Genomic DNA, 19608 nt, shown 5'->3' with positions numbered 1-19608 from the left:
AATGGTGCTGGGAAAACTGGATGGCTACATGCAAAAGAAGGAAATTGGACCACTTTCTTGCTCCAAAATTTGTACTTCTAAATAAAATATTTCCAAAGTAAATATTTCTTTACACAAAAAATAAACTCAAAATGGATTAAGGACCTAAATTTAAGACCTGAAACCATAAAACTCCTAGAAGAAAACAAAGGCAGTGAGTTTTTTGACGTCAGCTGTAGGAACATTTTTCTAGATATGTCTTCTTAGGCAAGGGAAACAAAAGCAAAAATAAGCTATTGCAAGTACATCCAAGTAAGTTTTTGCACAAAAGAAACGAACAAAATGAAAGGCAACCTACTGAATGGGAGAAGATATTTGTAAATGGTATGTCTGGTAAGGGTTAATATCCAAAATATCTCAAGAATTCATACAATTCAACACCAAAAAAACAAACTAGCAAGGATGTCGAGAAAAGGGAACCCTTGTGCACTGTTGGTGGGATTGCAAACTGATGCACCCACCGAGGAAAAGAGTAGAGAGGTTCCTCAATAAATTAAAAATAGAAACACCACACGATGCAGTAACTGCACTACTGGGTATTTACCCAAAGAAAGGGAAAACACTAATTCAAAAAGAAACATGCACCCCTATGTTTATGGCAGCATTATGTACAATAGCCAAGATAAGGAAGCCATCTCAGTGTTCATCTAGAGTTAAATGGATAAAGAAGATATAGTTACACACCTACACACACACACACACACACACACACACACGCACGCACATGCACAAGCATATCACTTAGTCATAAAGAGTGAGATCTTGCCATTTGTGACAACAGGGATGGACTTAGTATTAGGCTAAGTGACGTAAGTTAGGCTGAGAAAGACAAATACCCTATGGTTTCCCTTATATGTGGAATCTAAGAACAAAACAAACGACTAAACAAAAGAAAAAAAACACAATTAAATACAGAGAACAAACTGGTGGTTGCCACTGGGGAAGCTGGTGGTGGACGGGTGAAACAGATAAGGGGGATTCAGAGGTACAAACTTACAGACATAAAATAAATAAGTCATGGAAATGAAAAATACACCATAGGGAATACAGTCAATATTATCGTAATAACGGTGCACAGTGACTACACTTATCCTGGTGAACGCTGAGCAACATATAGAATTGTCAAGTCGGTATGTTGTACACCTGAAACTAATATAACATGGTCTGTGAATTATACTTCAAGAAAAAGGAAATAAAAAAAATTTTTTTTAAAAAGAAAAAGGAAATCAAGGAATCTCAGGCATCAAAGTACACTGACCCCAAGTTAATCATACTCCCATCCATGACAGTTCTCAGAACTGTACTTCGTTAATGACAGGACAAGTCACCTGGTAACTTAAGCCACATGTAAAAGAAAAGAGCACTGGATTTCTTTAAGGAAAAATATGAATTTAAACTACTGGACACAGGGGCGCCTGCATGGCTCAGTCGGGTGAGCATCCGACTTCGGCTCAGGTCATGATCTCACAGTTCGTGGGTTCAAGCCTTGCGTCGGGCTCTGTGCTGACCGCTTGCTCAAAGAGTGGAGCTTGCTTCAGATTCTGTGTCTCCTTGTCTCTCTGCCCCTCCCCCGCTCACGCTTTGTCTCACTCTGTTTCTCAAAAATAAATAAATGTAAAAAAAAAAAAAATTTAAACTACTGGATACATGTGGACTGAGACGAATTCAACTCTGCTGATTCCGGTTTAACGGAATCACAGGGTTTGAAAAGTTGTAAAGCTACTTGGAGGAAATGAAAATCACAGTATCCTAAGAATTTAATTTCAGAAATATGATAAATATTAATCATGCTTTATTTCTGAGGCATGCATTTCATGGAATATCTACATTATCAAGTATCTGTCCCATTAAGGAAAGAGGCCTATTGACTGAATGACCAGTTTGCTAAATTACTAAAGAGGGATTTTCTTTTTTTAAGGAATTAAAACCAACCGCACTTTTTGTCAGGATTTGTTACTCCAGCTCCACTCAATATAACTTTCACTCTGTTTCATATTTCAGAAACCCAACAGGTTTTGAATTCTTACTATTTTATATGCAAAAGTTTAGGGCTTTCTCTAAACTTAGTTCACCTTTCTATTTTAACACACTGACGTCCTCCATACTTAGCAGTGAAATAGTATCACAAATTATGCTACAGTAAGTTCTGGGTTTAACTGTCAATTTTTGGTGAATTGTTTATTCAACAGACTTACCCAGAACTTCTATCCATGTGGCGCATTCTAAAAAGCATATTAATCAGGGGCGCCTGGGTGGCTCAGTTGGTTCAGTGTCTTGATTTCGGCTCAGGTCATGATCTCACGGTTCATGAATTTGAGCCCCGAGCTGGGTTTCACACTGATAGCATGGAGCTTGCTTGGGACTCTCTCCCACTCTCTCTGCCCCTCCCCTGCTCACGCACACGTGTGCTCTCGCTCTCTCTCTCAAAATAAATAAACATAAAGGAAAATAAAGCATGTTGGTCAACGGGAAGTAGAAGCATGCTCCCTCCAAGGCAACACAGTAGGACCCCTGCAACCCTGGGACCTCTGGGGTCTATCTTGGTTATGCGGCTTGTCTCTGTGTAACTTTGAAGGCACCCAGATCTAAGATCCAAGGCTCCTTTACGAAACTGTAGAAATCATCACAGAAAACCACCGATATAAAATTAAGGCAAAAATTAAAATATTCCTATAAATCATAGGAACAAAATGGACTGCTAAATTGCTATGCTTATTCAACACTTAAATAAAACCCTGGGATAACAAAGTATTCATTACATGAGTTACTATATTCTGGATTGAAATCTAGAATCTAGAGCTAATGCAGTATAAGCGTAATTACTGAACACCTATTACATCCCAGGCACTTGGTATTAATTACCTTTAAGTCTAATAACAAGCCCGTAAGACTTCCCCCTTTTTCAGTTCTGAAAGTGGGGCTGGAAAGTTTTAACAATTCAGAATCACAAAAGTGGTATGTAAAGAACGAATTTAAACAAATTTTTAAATTTTTATTTATTTTTGAGAGAGCGAGAGAGAGACAGAATGCGAGCGGGGGAGGGGCAGAGAAAGAGGGAGACACAGATTCCGAAGCAGGCTCCAGGCTCTGAGCTGCCAGCACAGAGCCCGACGCAGGGCTCGAACCCCCCCAACCGTGAGATCATGACCTGAGCTGAAGTCGGACGCTCAACCGACTGAGCCACCCAGGCGCCCCGAGAACTAATTTTTTTAAAAGTCTCCTTTGGCAATTTCAATAAAAATGCCCTGGCTTTTCTACCTTTAACTTCTATCTAATCATTTTCTATCACTTCTATAGCTAGCATTTAAATGAAACTAAAATATACTCATCTTATATATGGAATCATTCTGTCTGAGAGATCAGAAAGAAAATAAAATAGTACTCTATTCTTAACTCATGCTTGTATTTACTTATTTTGCGTATGAATTTATTATGTAATAGGTTTGCTTAACTTATCAGGAGTGGGAAATTAATCTGAAAAGTAAAACCATGTTATATTTTATGAGACATGACATGGATGAAATCTATCTACATTTCTGTTAAAATAAGATTATGAGTCTGAAGTAGATATGTATTTTTAAATGACTTTTTTTACTTTATGTAGATCTTATAAATGGCAGAATATGAAAGTTTACTATGAATTTTCATGAGTTCTGGCACTTTCAAAGTTATGGACGTGGTACAACATTTTATTGTGACTGACAGTATAATTCTGCTATAATAAAAATTTCCTGTCAACCTGTTCTGTCCTGAAATGCCTGAAGCACTTTCGTTTAAGTGTCAGATTAAAATATATGACAGAGAGGAGAACAGAATCTGCACTGTCCCGTCTTTACAGCAAGCGATACAGGGGGGTGCCAAAAGGGTGTGGGGGTAGACGTTTGTTTTCATAATTATGTAAGAATAGATTGTTCAAATGCCTTCATTATGCCATCTATTTTTGAATCAGTTTTCCTGTGGATAATTTTCACCATGTGGGAGAAGTAAAGTTTAGAGTCTTACGTAAATTTTCCATTATCCAAGTACCTTTCATTTCCATTGGGAGCCGGTTTGGGTCATATGAGTTGATGTGAGGCTGACCCAACTGTGACATCATTTATCTAAAGGACACCCATCTCGGAAATTCATTTCTGCGGGCTCCAGGTTTTATAAATCTCATGCCCTTTGCACCTCTCTAAAAGTGCGTTCCCCTCTAACGCCAAATACTCCACTTGTGCCTTTCTTGTTTCCTCCGTCAGAATTGCAGTTGGTTCGGTCTGAAGGCCAAACCGTCCTAGTCTTACTGTCTTTGTCTCCTGTGGAGACTCTCTTTCCCACCCCCTCCTTATCTAGGTTCATTCTTAAACTGAAAACGAAACAAAATCCTGCCCCAACATTCCTTCATCCTGTTTTTCCCCTTCCTCTGTCAACTTTCTACAATACTGATCTAGCTGTAGTTCTTCATTGCTTTCTTTCTTTCCTTTTTCTTTTTTCAAGTAGGCTCTATGCCCACTGTTGGGCTTGAAGTCACAACCCTGAGACCAAGAGTCACGTGCTCTACTGACTGAGCCAGCCAGACACCCCCATTGCTTCTTTTCTTGGCATCCCTGTAACCGGGCTTCCATCTTTAATGCCACATGGCATTCCTGAAGACAGTGACTTCCTGGCTGTCGTGTCCTCTAATCTCTCTCCTTAAAGCCTGCTCTTCTTCGAGTTTGACGGCATTTGTACATCCTTGGTTTTTCTAGCATTTTACTTTTTTCTAACATTTGTGCTTTTCACACTACTCTTTCCCTGAACTACCACTTTCTTCTGCTTCCTGATCTGTAAATATGCACATTTCATGCTAAGTGATTTTTGACAATGGCTACACATCCGAAATACCTTCACCCTTCAAAAATATATGATCATGTGGGCTCTACCACAGCCCCGTTCCTTCAGATTCTCCAAGCGTAGAGCCCAAGACTTGCCCTGGTGATTGTCATATCTGGCTATAGTTACAGGTGACCCTCCAGAACCTTCCTTCGTTAGGCTCTCCCCTGGAGATTCCATGATGTTTAGACCTTACAAATGATCACTCTGCTAAAGTAATTGTTCGCTAGTTCTGGATTTTTACAAGGAAAAAAAAAAAAAAAAACTCATTCGGGAAAGATTAAACAGTAGGTTATTTTACTGAAAGACTTCTCAAGGCCGTACGTACACTTCATACTTCTATGCCACTTTAGGCCCTCTTTATCCCATTAGAAAGGGTTTTTTGCACCCAAATTGATCTACCTCCTATAATCCACTTTCTTTTTTTTCCAGTTTATTTATTTTGAGAGAAAGTGGGAATCAGGGAAGGACAGAAGGAGAGGGAGAGGGAGAGACTCCCAAGCAGGCTCCGTGTTGTCAGCGCAGAGCCCGAAACAGACCTAGAGCCCACGAACCGTGAGATCATGACCTGAGCTGAAGTTGGACACTACACTTGACCTTAGCCAAAAGGCCGAGAAGCGACTGCAGTTGGATGCTTAACCAACTGAGCCAGGTGTCCCTATGATCCACTTTAAACATCACTGCTAGGTTATCAGTCTAAGGCACAACTGTACTCTTATAGTCCTCTTCTCAAAAATCTTCAATTATCTTTGGATTAGGGTCAAGTTTAAATTCTCTCGCTTGGCACTCAAGGCCTTAGAAGGTCTGACTTGAACCTTTTCAACTTGTTTTTATCTCTCATTATCCGAAAAAAAGTGTACAGACTTCGAAGTCAGGTATACATGGGTTTGAATTATGCTTTACCTGGGAGGAGCAACGCAAATCCTGCAAGTCTCATTGGCTTATAACTGAAAGAAAGATAATGCTGGTCCTACCTGAGAAGGTTATCTTGAGGCTTACAAATTGGTCCTTCTCATACCCTGTGTGTAAGTCCTCACCCTCACCCGCTAAAAACAGTGCTTCTCAAATGTCAGTACACATTCTTGGTAGCTGGCATACTCGTTACACAAGGAGATGTGTGAGTTGCACCTGGGTCTGGACTTGGGCAGTCCGCGTGGAGAGCTGGCAGGTCTCTAGAGTTACACGGCCCAGTATGGTGGCCACCAGCTCCAGGTGGCCCTTGAGGACTTGAAGTAAGGCTCGTCTGAACGGCGACGTGCTGTGAGTGTAAGATAGCCAACTTTACGACTTAGTATCAAAACAGTAAGGCGAAATACCTAATAATAACGTTATCAATGACATGTTGAAAGGATATTTGGGGTCTATAAGCCTAGATAAAATATATCATCCATGTTAATTTTACCTGTTTAACTGTTCAGTGTAGGTACTAGAAAATTTTAAATGATGCACATGCCTCACAGTGCATTTCCAATGAACAGCACTGATCTAGTATGTGCATTTCTAATAAGTTCTGCGACGATTCTGTGGTATCCTCAGATCACTTTTTAAGAAACCATGTGTGAAATGCTAAGCTCTCTGAAAGAATCAATGCCTTTACACATCTTTATAAGCCTCATAGTGTTCTGAACATTGGTTATTTACTTTATACTAATTGAATTTAGATGCACTTAAAATTTTGAGTTCTTAAAATTCATAGAAAGAATTTCATTAGAAGTTTCGCTTTGGCTTTTTTATCCCCAGCTTGTAAGGAATTATTTTTGAATTTACATTCCTTAAGTGAAACAAAAAAATTTGAAACTCTAACTTTGATTTGTTCCCAAATCAATATAAACAGTTTTCTGAAGGAATTGGTGTTTTCCCCTAGGATTATTTGACTTCACCTAGAAATAGACTGTTTATCTGATTCCAAAATTGTTGAATATTATCACAGTCAAGTTCTTCGTTTAAAACTAGTGGTCAACACTCAACCAGGAATATACATGGATTTCTATGGCACAGTAATTTAGCCGGATGAGGAACAAAAAGACATGTATCTGGGGAAAGAGGGTCTGTATCTAAGGATGAACGGGAGGAGAACTGGCAGAGCCCCCTGGCAGCTGGGAGGAAGAAAAGTGAAAGAGATGCGATTCCAAATATGTAAGCTAGGGGCACCTGGGTGGCTCAGCCGCTTGAGCGGCCGACCTTAGCCTAGGTCGTGATCTCCTGGTTCACAAGTTCGAGCCCCACGTCAGTCTCTGTGCTGACAGCTCAGAGCCTGGAGCCTGCTTTGGATTCTGTGTCCCCCACTCTCTGCCCCTCCCCTGCTCTCTCTCTCTCTCAAAAATAAAAACATTAAAAATTTTTCAAAAAATACATAAGCTAATGTGGGGATGCAGAATAACCTTGACTTCAGTGACTATTAGAAGAGAAATTGGTCACGACACTAGGAACACCTCTCAAAGATGGTTTAGTAATACCCAGTGAAGACTTTGGCACTTACCTCATGGCCACATTGCTGCCATCGATGACTACGGGTCTCAGGTTCTCCCCGTCATCCGCCACGAGCTCTTGCATCGGAGAGTCCGACCGCTGAGACTCCAGGGAAGGCGCTTCCCGCGTGAGACTGTTGACCGTACTAACCGTCTGTTCGGCCTCACTTTTGTTTCCAAGCTTGACGAGCTCTCCCAAGATGTCATTGATTAAAGCATCGGTACCGAGTTTATTGAGCACAAGCTGAACCTGTTCTTCAGAATAGCCTAACTTCAGTGCAAACTCTAGTTTTGTTTGGTATTCTCGCACCACATCGGGGGGTTTCTTCACTTCCTTGGAGGTAGTCTGGGACTCCTCAGGTTTAAAGTCTTGCAAAATGTCACTGCGTTTGAGTATGTGAGGCTCTAAGCAGGGAGACCTACACAGTTGTCTGTGAGTCTTGGTTAATAAGCATGGCTCTGCTGAAATGCTTCTCGACTGGTCTGACTCGTTATCGGAATTTGTGCTTTCTTCAGAGTCACCAGAGCTCACATTCTCTTCAGACACCTCTTTCTCTTCCTTCCCGGAATTAACTTTATCCATTGTTGGCTTTTCCACCATTGACCAAGGTACAGATGTACTTAAATGTGGGTCAGTGCTCTCCACATAAAGGTGGCCTAGGTCATGCCCCAGATGATCCTTCAAGCCCATGAAGCTGTTATGTGTACTTGACTCCACTTTGCTATTTTTTCTGTATTCCTGAATGCAAAGCACCCCGTATTCCTAGAGAAAAAATGCAAAATATTTAGAATCTCTTATGTACAGTTTCATTCCTGTTTCAGTGAAGAAGTTGAAAGATTATTTATTACCAAACTATACTGAATACCTACTTTGCAGTTACCTACATCTTCTCATCCCGCGGAACACCTTTGCCCAAGATGGCATCATGCCCCGTTTTTCAGATGAAGAAGTTAGGAATTAGAATGCCATGCGATCCCTCTGAGGTGACAAAGAAAATAACCAGTGGAACTGGGTTTTTTTTTTACCCAGTTTTGCCCGACTCCCAAACCCATGCTTCGCCCACTGTGTCATGATGCTTCTCGACCATCACGGAAGAGATCTTTCCACTGTCAGAAAGACCAATGTTTCCAGAGCGACACCTAGAACATTACCCAAAAGCATGTTTTAGATATACCAGGATAGGTTCTGTACAAGTTCTCTAAAAGAGTTCATAAACATCTGTAAAGATTAAAGAGAAAGCCATACGGAGAGAAAGGAAAATATTAACTTTACTGTAATTGAAAAATTGACGTTAATTTGGATCAAGCTTAACGACTTTAGGTTGACTTTATGTCAACCTAAAGACATTTCAAAAAAAATTTACGTGGTGTGCTGTAAAAGCACAATTGTACAACGGCCAACAAAGAATGAAATAATTACAGAGTGAATTCTACTCCGTTTAGGAGATGAACAGTTTTGTCCTAACAATCTTTATTTTGTGACTACTGAACATAGTAACAAATACAAATCTTAATGACACGCCACCCTTACTGTCAAGGACACTACCATCTACTTCACTCCAGGGGAAAAGAGCTCTTTTTTATTCTGTGCACATTGCTAGAAAGCGCAGAAATGAAATCGTTCTCATAAAATTAGCAGCATACAGTTAAGTACACTGACCGTTATCTTAATTTCCTGCATTTTACAGAAGAAAATATCTCCCTGTATTATATCAGATAATTAGTTCACCATTATCTACGTTTCGCTAAAAAGTCATCCTTTCTGCTACTCCCTCCCCTGCCACCCCCAGGAATGCTTTACTGTTTAAAATGCTTTTGCTGTTTTACTAGTTTTCCTCAAAGTCTATTGGGAATCATTGTTATTTCTCTACCAGGAACAGGTTAGCAAAATAAAATTATCTGTTCTTGTGCTTCAGTGCAAGGGCTGTAAATTTACTTATTAAGGCAATTCCAGTGTTCCATCTGGGAGATTAGTAAGGCAGGGGTAGGTGAATTTGAGACTGTCATAAAACACCTATTTAAGTAATCTAAAAAAGAAAATTGTAAAAAACATTTTATTCTAAAGCTCTTCAACATCTTATTTACACTAGAAAGGAGCTATTATATAAATGTTAAGAGAAAAATGCTAAGTGTTCTTCTAAGAAGTCAAACATCTGAATGCATACTTGGTGAACTTATTAGAGAGTGAAGTATTTCCACATAATGAAATAAATTCTATTAAGTATGGTAAATACTAGAGAACAGAACATGGAATCTTTAGCTTGATAACCACACACTTCACATTTCTTCCGTGTGGAACTCCTACACACTTCTACAGGAGTTTCTCCGGGTTTTATCCCTCGAGAAGACAGATAACGCTGTTCTATTAATAGAGCGTTCATTCGTCTTAAAGGAACATCAAGTTCTCCTGGCCTGGGACGGCACAACTGATAAAAAGAAACACTCTTTAGGAGAGCTCTGAGCCGTATCTATTTCATTTTTTTTCTATTAATATGGATATGCACGAGCCCAATTATTTAGAATTAAAGGAAGGGATTCTGAAAGCACATCTTTACACCCAGTGATTTATTAACTACTGTAATATACTGACACCATAATGCAAGTAACAAATCACAACAGAATCCTAATGAAGGGATACAGTTAAAAGAAAAATCTGCACCGTGGCCTTCGCAGAGCTCCCACCAAAAGTATCTCGAACAAGGAAAACCCTATTGGAAGCTGGGCTGCCTGGCAACCAGAAGCTGGTTGCTAAGCTGCACTCTTTTAACATGCCATCATGAATGCTAGCACAGTCAAAGAATAATTTGGTATGAACAAAAGCCTATAAAAGAGACTGGGACTTAAGTGCGTCTGGTTTACCCTCCGAGAACAATGCAGCTGCCAGGCCAATCTGGAAGCTCCCACATCATTGTTCTGTAAACCCCGCAATCTGTTCTGACTACAGGAAGTGTATTTAATGGGCCACGCTGCTGATCTCCCCCGAAAAGTTTGGGTTCTGCACAAGCGCTGTTGTGGGATAATTCTTCATGGTAATGACTCACTGACCCAATCCCCGACTTGAAGTAGGAGATATTATTTTAATATTGAGCAGTAGTGTCCTCCTTTGGGACAGTTTCAGAAAAGATGAATACTTTATCAAAAACACAGCCACTGGGGAACAGGGAAATGAAATGTTATGTTTAAAGAGTAAGTGAAATTATTCTGAATTTTCCCATTTTCCAAAGAAATGAAACCCAATACTGTAAAGATTTTTAAACCATAAATGATCCACCCTAAACAAATATTTAAATCTTTCTATATCACTTCAGTCTAATCTAAAAAAGTGTTCATGACACAATGTAAAACTGCTCTACTATTAAATTTTATTCTACAGCTATAATGATAAAATAGGGAGAAAAAAATGAGATTGCCAATAGTTTACTTTTTATAATATTAAACCACAGAAAACGCAACTGTATACAAATGTAGTGAATACCACACACCTTTAACTTATAATCACTCATGTAATTTATATATCCTATTTAAAAAGTTTACGATAACTGGGCTAACACGATTTTTAACACTAAGGATAAAAGTAAGCTTGATCTACCCTACTTTAAAAAAAAAACTAACATTTTATGTTGTTAGGCAAAACAGTTTTTTCTTTTCAAATATTCTCACTGAACCTTTTTTTCCACAGTGACAGGCCTCTCTCTTCATGTTCTATATTTCAACTGGTTACTTCAGAGTTTTCCAACGTCATCTTCCCTAAACAAGCAGTTAAATAATTTTTAGTTCCTGTCAATCAACAGACTAAATATGAAACAGTAAGAATAAGGGCAAAGGAGTTGTTACCAGGCCTATAAGACACACAGATTTTCTTCACTGCATAATCCAAATCTGAAGCAGCCTTATTTGTACCGATCAAATGGCAAACATTTGGTTTTTAAAACTTTCATCTCTGAAATGCTTCCTTACCCATTCGTAATTAGTAAAAGACTGCCCTGACTTAATATGGCAGTTAAAATTTTTTTCACAAATGATCTTGAAATCATTCAATAAAATATTAAAGGCTAGTCTTAAGATTTAAAAGCTGAAAAAATATTTTCATAGGCTGCAGTACTTGTTCATGTCATGTGCAAAACTTAAAGGAATTATTACAAGAAATCTTAGGACAAAGAACAGTAAAGCGTCTTTACTCTCGTTCAGGGCCTTCAAAATTATCAGCGTAATGTTGAAAAAGACAGCAAAGACTTCAATAACATCACATTTCTTATTACATGTAAGACAGAAAATACTTTTCTCCTTAACTCTAAATTGCTTATTAGACTTTTAAGGTTTGCATGTACTCAAATGCAAACATATGTAAACCACCTTTCATCAACTATTAACCAATAAGGCTAATTTCCCCCAGTTCATGAAGAAGCAATGTAGACAAAATTTCACACATAAAACAGGTCAGCGTTTATACTCCCATCATTATCAAAAAACTACAAAAAATATGACTTAACTTTTAAGGTTTATATCAGGAATCTGTTGTAATTGGCCTTTACACACTATATTCATGAATACAAAAAGCACTGGGCAAAAATATAATGGTCTGAACACAGATTTCTACACTTACAAAGCTATAGCTTCCGTCCAGATACTATACTGGACACAGAAATAATTTTCTTTGCCAAAGGCCTAATAGATTAAAAATCAAATAATATTATTTGTTGAAAAGTAACCAAATTTTCATGCGAATTTTGTAGATGATGAAGTGTAACTATTTTAATTGTCAAAAAGAAACTTTCTATTAGCTGAAAGTAGGTTTATAATAGAACGGTTATTTACTAGAAATGTGTTGTATACACACGAATTCCCCCATTTGGTGAGATCTTTGAAAGTTCTCATTAGATGACTTGGATAATCCTTCACCTCAAATGCAGTAAAAAAGTTTTTGTTTTTTTATTCTAAAGAGCCTCACAGATCCGGAATATTAGACCACAAAGTTGTTAAATCAACTTATTTGTTTGTAATGTAAAGTTACAATGCCATAAAGTGGGTTCTGGTTGTTATCCAAATGGTAATACTATGAGAACAATGAAAATAAAATAATGAATATGTAATAAATACCTACTGCTGTAGTCTCTGTGTATTTAATTACCATTGTATTTCAGTGAGTGCTGTTGTCCGCATCCCTCTAGCTAACAAAGGAAGGATGTCCCTTTCAACAGATTGGTTAATGCTCTGGGGCAGCAGATGTCTACTGGAACGGCAGGAGACCAGCAACTGGTGGCCTGCCCATCTTCTGAAAACTTTCAATAGACTCCTGCATATGTTCACACAATAGGGCATGTGGTAGAAAGGAAAACCTCTTTTTAACCCTTTATGCTCTCTCTTTCCCTCCCAACTGATAGATGAAAGTCTTTGTCTCCTCCTCTTTTCCCCATTACACAACTCGCGAAAGCAATAGTTATTGGAACGACATCTTCAGCCTAATGTTTGAAACCACTGCAGGGAAAAAGAGATGGGAGAAATCAGAACTCTATGTTGCTATCAAAAACCGCTGACAGAGCAGGTGAACACTTAGTCATTGTATTTACAGCAAGCTGTCTGAAACATCTACCTGTGCATCGGTCCATCTCCCCAAGCTAGATTTTTACGACAGTAGGAAAATCGATCATATCTTACTATCAGCTTAGAGCACCTAAGTCTGACAGTGACACTTTAAAGAACCTAAGAATGTGACAAGATAAAATCCTAATTCACTGTTTGTCAAAATATCAGAACATGTGATCATCACTTATCTTTAAGTACCGAATGATCACGTGCCATGCGCAGCGCCTTGCAAAGGTTCGTGAGGCTGTAATGACTGATCGGACTCCAGAAGATAAACCTGTAAAAAATCTGCTGCACGTATTTTACAGAGAGAATGATCTTGTATTTTGGCACTCCGTAATAATCTGTAGGCTTTCGTTTGAGGCGTATTCTCTCTTTTACAAAGTTCAATACTCTCGGTATTTAGCCAAGTTGAACTTGGAAGGCAGGCATTAAGTAGCGCAGATACTCACGGCGGCAGGAAAATACAAAGACGTTTCTGCAGCAGCTTCAGCGGGAACTCCTTAACACAGTGGTAGCCGCAGACGTGCAGGCAGCCAGGAAGAACAATGAATGGTTGGACAGATGCAATGGCAATGTCTTTGCTGAACCGATTACCGAGTGGAGGGACAGCCAATCACGGCGCGGGAGCTCACAATTAGTTGGGCAGATGCGGGCCAAGCTCGGCTCCCTGCGTCAGGTTCGCAGGTTCCTACGATAAGCGAGTTGATGTCATTCCCGGGGCCTGCCCCGGGCAGCGTGTGTATTAACGAGGGGTGCGCGGGCAACAATAGGCCAGACAAAGGCCACTCGCCGGCAGCTGCTCTTTGGGAGCCGAGTCATTAGGCAGCAGGCTGCCAACAAGAAACACCTGGCTTGGGCGGCCTTCGGCTTTTCCTCCTTGCTTTTCATGCACCAAACAAAGAAACGAATTCTATTTTCAAGTAGTCAGAGTTGCATGTTTCCAAAAAGTTGAGGCTCCACTCCAGTCTATTAGCTTTGGGGTTTTGAGAAATAAAGAAAATGAAGTGTGTCAAAGTAGCGATTCCCTACTGCAGTAATCCCTTTCTTTAATAAATGAGTGACTAGTGAAATGAGACAGAAGGCTACAGTCAAACGATTTCCCTGGAAACACCGGGAAATCCAAAATATTTTTAGGTATTGGTTCGTTTGTTGCAAGGCAATAAAAAGACAAAAAAGGGAGGGGGAGCGATAAGAGCTTACAAACAGAATTTTAAAAAGTGAGTTCACTAGTCCTGTAGTGTGGGAAGACGAAACGATTGTGGTCCAACTGTGTGCCAAATGTGTCATCCAAACTGTACATTTAGACAAAACTGCTTACGTTCAGCCTAAAATCGCTAGCACGGCTCACCTTACACATGTGCAACGCCACGTAAAACTCTTTTATTACGGATTCCACTCACTCGTCTCATTAAATAAAAACTTTCATTATGTTCTAATATACAACATTATCATACCTGTTAAAGGGATTTGTATTTCAGCTCAAATTCCAGCTCAGGAACAAGTTAACTTTATGAAGAAGAAATATGGGGGGAAGAATTACCAAAATGGACCTCCTCAGGGAGGAAGCTTGTTACCCCAGATTTATTTCCAACTTCCAGAATGTAGTACTTACAATGCTACCACTACCTGCTTCTGAGGGCTGCAGTTTCGTCCTGAGTGGCCTCAATGAAAGAAGTTCAACCAAAATTTAAAACCCCTCAGGTGCTGTGAAAATACTCCCCTGCTAAAGGAAACCTACCTCCTACGCACCACCTACTTTCGTGAACTCGCGCTCCCACCCGCCCACACAAGCACACACCCACTTTGCACTCTCCTCCAGGTGAAGCAGGAGCTGCTACTAAAACTCGACTTTCTGATACAGGCTGAATTATGCACAGCCTAGGATTTATCATTGTATCATTATGAGAGCCAAGATGTAAAATTTGGTTAAAGCACCCCTAACGATAGAAACCGATCACAAATACCGGAGCTGCTCTCCGTTAGGGTCATTTGTGAATACGTGGGGGAAAAGTGCCAGTTGGGACTCCTGGCCACGCCCTTACTGTGTCCACTCAAGTGTCAATGAGATTTTCTCTATTTACAACCTAAGAGGAAGGCCTACTCCATACAGTTACAAATTTTCAGTTATCTCACTGAAGAAAACATTCCTTACGCCTACCAGAAGCCTAAAAAAGTCCTGTTATCAGAAATAAAATAAAAACGCAGAGTATACTTTAGATCACTGTCTATATTTTTTCTCAAAAGAGTTTACTATTTTATTAAGGTATATCATTCCCGAATGCTAGAAAAGTTCAAAATCTGTGGAAATATTTTCTAACTAAATGTAATTATTAGGTCTAAAGCAGAAACCATTCTTTTTCTGCCAAGGGTTATTTACGGTAATGTTTCTGCAGTGAGGTGAGCCTATGGTCTAATGTTGTAAGCGCATTAAAGATAAAGCATCTCTAACGTAGTTTACTGCAAGTTATAAGGTAAATTACACAGAGTTTAGACTTTATGTCTTGGGTAAGCATATGAATGTCACAGAAGTGAAGAAAGTTAAAAATTTTTTTAAAAGTGACGTGGTGGTATTTCTCTTTAAAATTTCATGAGCAAAAGGAGTAAGAAACATAAATCAAGGCCACTAGGATGGTTAGCAAATGTACTTCTTTTGGTAAAATGGGAGTTTGATTTAGCAAAATAAAAAACAAAAAATATAACACACACAAAAGCAAAGTAGTTACAACTAAACCCTAATAAAACCTAAGCTAGGCACTCAGAGAGACAGGTCAATATTTATGAATTCATATTAAAACTTTTTTGTGTGTATAAAAAGGAAACTCTTTAGTATGAATAGAAAGTCCTCTCTTTTCCCCTGGGTTTCCTTTCTTCTCTTTATCCCCTGCTACTATAGTTACTACTTTATAGCTTTAATTCAGGAGGAGGAGGAGGAATCTTCTCACTAATTCCTGCCACTGTGAACACAAAGAATGAGAGAAAACTACCCAAGGGCTCAGCAGGGAGCCTGATCTCTAGCACTGGATTAAGCTTTTTTGCAAACAGCAAATAAAGGCAGTGATCTGAAAAAGCTAATCAGATCCTGCTGGGGTATTTAGACTATCTTGGTTGCTAGTATTGGATAATGTTAAGCACATTAAAACATCTGTAGGTGAAAAGCCCGTCTGGCTTTCTTAGTCATAGGCCCTGCCTGGTCCACTTGCCCGCCACCCCCCCTCCCGCCACGCCACGCCCCACCCCAAAGCCAATACAAACAGCTGCACTGGGCTCTCTCCGGGGCGTCGCAAACCAGGGCTGAGCAGGCCTGCGGCTAAGACAGGAAAAAACAAGGCAGGTGTCATTTGTAATTTGGGGAGCACGCTGAAATCTGTCAATGCCAAGGGGGTGTCTAATGTTAGGACCTTGTTTGCTCAAGTCTGAATGTGAACACGTGGGCTCTGATGCTGATGTCTGGAAATCAATTCTCTTTATCACTGGTGATACAAGCCTGCTTCCCAGTACCTTCCCCCTAATGTGGATTTGATTCCCAAAGTACACGATCTTCCTTGATCCTAACAGTAACACCGTGGAAGTGAAATTACCATGTCACATTTTCCCAACTGTCTCCCAAAGGTTCAAAGGTTAAAATTTCAGCCAAAACTCTTCTCTAATTTTTGAGAATTAAACTAAGAAACAAAATAACCAACCTACAAAAACCTAATCTACACACACAGGGTAAGAGAATGAAGCAAAATCAATCAGGTACCAGCATGTGAACGAAAGTGCTCGTGGGCGAGTTTTATTTCTCTTTCATGACAGGGTGAGCTTCTCCAAGAGCCCTCAGCTCTTTGCAGTGTTCCTGTAGCCCTGGTTCTGCCACTGAGGCTGCTGTCAACATCCAAGGCAGCGGTGGCTTGAGGGCACATCAGCCTCTCTGTGATGAGAGGTCTTTTCCTGGCGTCTCCTGCTCTGGCTTCAACTTCCCAACTACAGTGGCCTCCTTGGGTACAGCACTCCATCTGGCCTCTGCCTCCTCACTGGAGGAGGACTGATCTGGTGGGGGAGTCTGGGAAGAAGAATTTTGCAAGCAAAGCCTGGCCCCTTCCTCTGCCCTTTTCCCCTGGGCATCTGCCCACGGACAGAGAGTACACGGCTGCCTTGCTCCCCAGCACTGCCCAAGACTGGGTGGTTAAAGCTTTCTAGTCTGGACGTTCAAGGTTATCAAGCCCTCCAAGCTGGGCTCTGCCATGGTTCCACCAAAAAAAAGGCTATTTTGATGTCCATCTGTCTGGCTCCTTTGTCTATTTCTCACTTGGTTCAGAACTAAGGCAGGAAAAACACCCCCTCAAACCACACTCAACAAAAGCTTTTGCTATCAAGAGCTATTAAGGGGAACAAAAAATGGTAAGCAGACTTAGGTAAATTAACTCTGATCAGACTACTGTTAAAACACATATAATGGGAAAGTTTTTTTAAAAAAAGAAACAATTCTGCGACACCTGGGTGGCACAGTTGGTTAAGCATCTGACTCTTGATTTCGGCACAGGTCATGATCTCACGGTTTATGAGACTGAGCCCTGTACTTGGGATTCTCTGTCTCTCTGCCTCTCCCTCCCATATGCACGGGCATGCTCGCTCTCAGAATAAACTTAAAAAAAAAAGTTCTACAGAAGAAAAAGTCCTGTAATAAGAGGGAAGATAAGGGGCGCCTGAGCGGCTCAGTCAGTTAACCTTCTAACTTCGGCTCAGGTCGTGATCTTGCAGTTTGTGGGTCCGAGCCCCTTGTCAGGCTCTGTGCTGACAGCTAGGAGCCTGAAGCCTGCTTTGGATTCTGTGTCTCCTGCTCTCTGCCCCTCCCTCCCTCATGCTCTGTCTCTCTCTCTCTCTCTCTCAAAAATGAATGTTAAAATTTTTTTTAAAAGAGGGAAGATAATGTCCCTCAATATCAAAATTCTAAGGGTCTGACAATCTTTCAGTGCTACATCACTAAGAGGGTTCAGAGACAAATAGCAAATACACAAAAAACAGTTATTTCTTCCCTGTAGACTAAAAGCAAAAATTTTTCTGCAGTCATTTTAAGTGACAACATACTCCACAGTGTAAGGCTTCAATTATTTCCCAGTATTAACTTCTTATTCGGTATTTTTGAAAATTCATTAAGCAGTAAGTCTTTAAAAAGATGCTCTTCGGGATGCCTGGGTGCCTTACTCGGTTAGGTGTCCGACTTCGGCTCAGGTCATGATCTCACGGTTTGTGAGTTTGAGCCCTGTATAGGGCTCTGTACTGACAGCTGAGAGCCTGAAGCCTGCTTCGGATTCTGGGTCTCCCTCTCTCTCTGCCCCTCCCCGACTCGCACGCTCTCTTGCTCTCTCTCAAAGATGAATAGAAAAAAAAACTTTAAGAAGATGATCTTCAATTCTTATCAAACTTGTAAATAATCAAGGAACAAGGAATTTTAGAAAAGCTCAGTGAATACAAATGACATCCTGAATGCTCACGTCACAGGTTCCTAAAGCGGCTAATGTAAAAGGGAGTAAAGGGAGAGAAAATTCATGGGCATAAAAGACCACAAATGATTTTAAAAGAGGTAGAAATCATCTGATATCATCCATATTAAAATACACAATTACATTAAATATAACTGAAACTCCCAAGAAAGGCTGACCCAAAGTGTGTAATTTTATATAAAATACAGGTAAGACATTCTCCGAATTAGGACAACCTGATGACACCTTACCTCTTACAGTAATGACAATATTTGCAACCTCATTATCAAAGCCTAGTCAGAACTGTTCTCTCCTGATGCTGTGGGGGCCCCTATCGGCCACTGTCTCTGCCGTTACCCCCGCTCCACCCACTGTGTACTCGCTCATGTACAACATGGTACCTGCAGCCTGTGCATCCCAGGGGAGGACGGACATGGGTCTGGTTCTTTAGGTGTTAAATAATTCCACGCAGCAAACTAATTCAAACACCGCTAGGTCAAGAGCATTGTTGAAAAGTGAGACTGACAGAGTCAGGCTATAAAGAATAACTATCAGACAGAATTAAAAGAAAGCTCTGTCATAAGGTCTGATCTTACGAATGGCCCAGAAGAGTGTGTAAGAGTGAACGGAGTAGAAAGGAACTGGAGAGAGAAAAGCATGGGATGCAGAAAATGACACAAAAGTAACTACAAACCAACTATGACCCAACCAAAGTTCTTTATTAAGAATTCCATCGAAATTCTCATTAATAGTCATGATAGAAATAGTTCCTGACATACCAATTCTTCTAAGACGGGAAAATGAAATGCTAGAGCTAGGGCCCTGTAAGGCCCTCACGCCAGTGACTTCCAAGTACTGCACTACTCACTTCAGCCAACTGTCCTGGTATTCAAGAAACTGAACAAGACGGAGAGGCTAGCCAACCGAACGGTTGTGTTAGACGCTGCCGAGTGAAATCGGCACAGGAGTTCATAACATTTTTCTCTACAGAGTTCTATTCCATAAGAGAGAGATGTAATCATTTAGATACTAAATGTGGATTTCTGAGCCTCCCTGACAAAACTCCTCCATACCAATCACCATATACTATAAGAAGTTAAATTTAGAATGTGAATCACCCTCAACAGCTGCCAACAGCGTCTGTCAACTCTAGCATGGCAGGGACTCCTGGGGTCTTGCTGATGGATCCCCCGTACCCCGCC

The 19608-nt window shown here is 40.3% G+C and overlaps 1 protein-coding gene across 4 annotated transcripts in view; it reads right to left on the bottom strand.

Annotated features, from left to right (window-relative positions):
• ZC3H12C (zinc finger CCCH-type containing 12C) overlaps nucleotides 1–19608 on the bottom strand; it is an 82517-nt gene that overhangs the window by 41640 nt on the left and 21269 nt on the right. For 3 of the 4 annotated variants that reach the window (XM_042904665.1, XM_042904666.1, XM_042904664.1), the window contains exon 2: nucleotides 7370–8121. In XM_042904665.1, the coding sequence (XP_042760599.1) occupies nucleotides 7370–8121 (752 nt within the window). Of the gene's footprint in view, nucleotides 1–7369; nucleotides 8122–13393; nucleotides 13659–19608 lie in introns of those variants that run through there. The other variant, XM_042904667.1, reaches the window with a different exon arrangement.

This window comes from Panthera leo, chromosome D1, assembly GCF_018350215.1.
Source record: "Panthera leo isolate Ple1 chromosome D1, P.leo_Ple1_pat1.1, whole genome shotgun sequence".
Classification (NCBI taxonomy): domain Eukaryota; kingdom Metazoa; phylum Chordata; class Mammalia; order Carnivora; family Felidae; genus Panthera; species Panthera leo.
The sequence above is the reverse complement of the archived record's forward strand: the minus strand, read 5'-3'. Positions and strand labels throughout refer to the sequence as shown.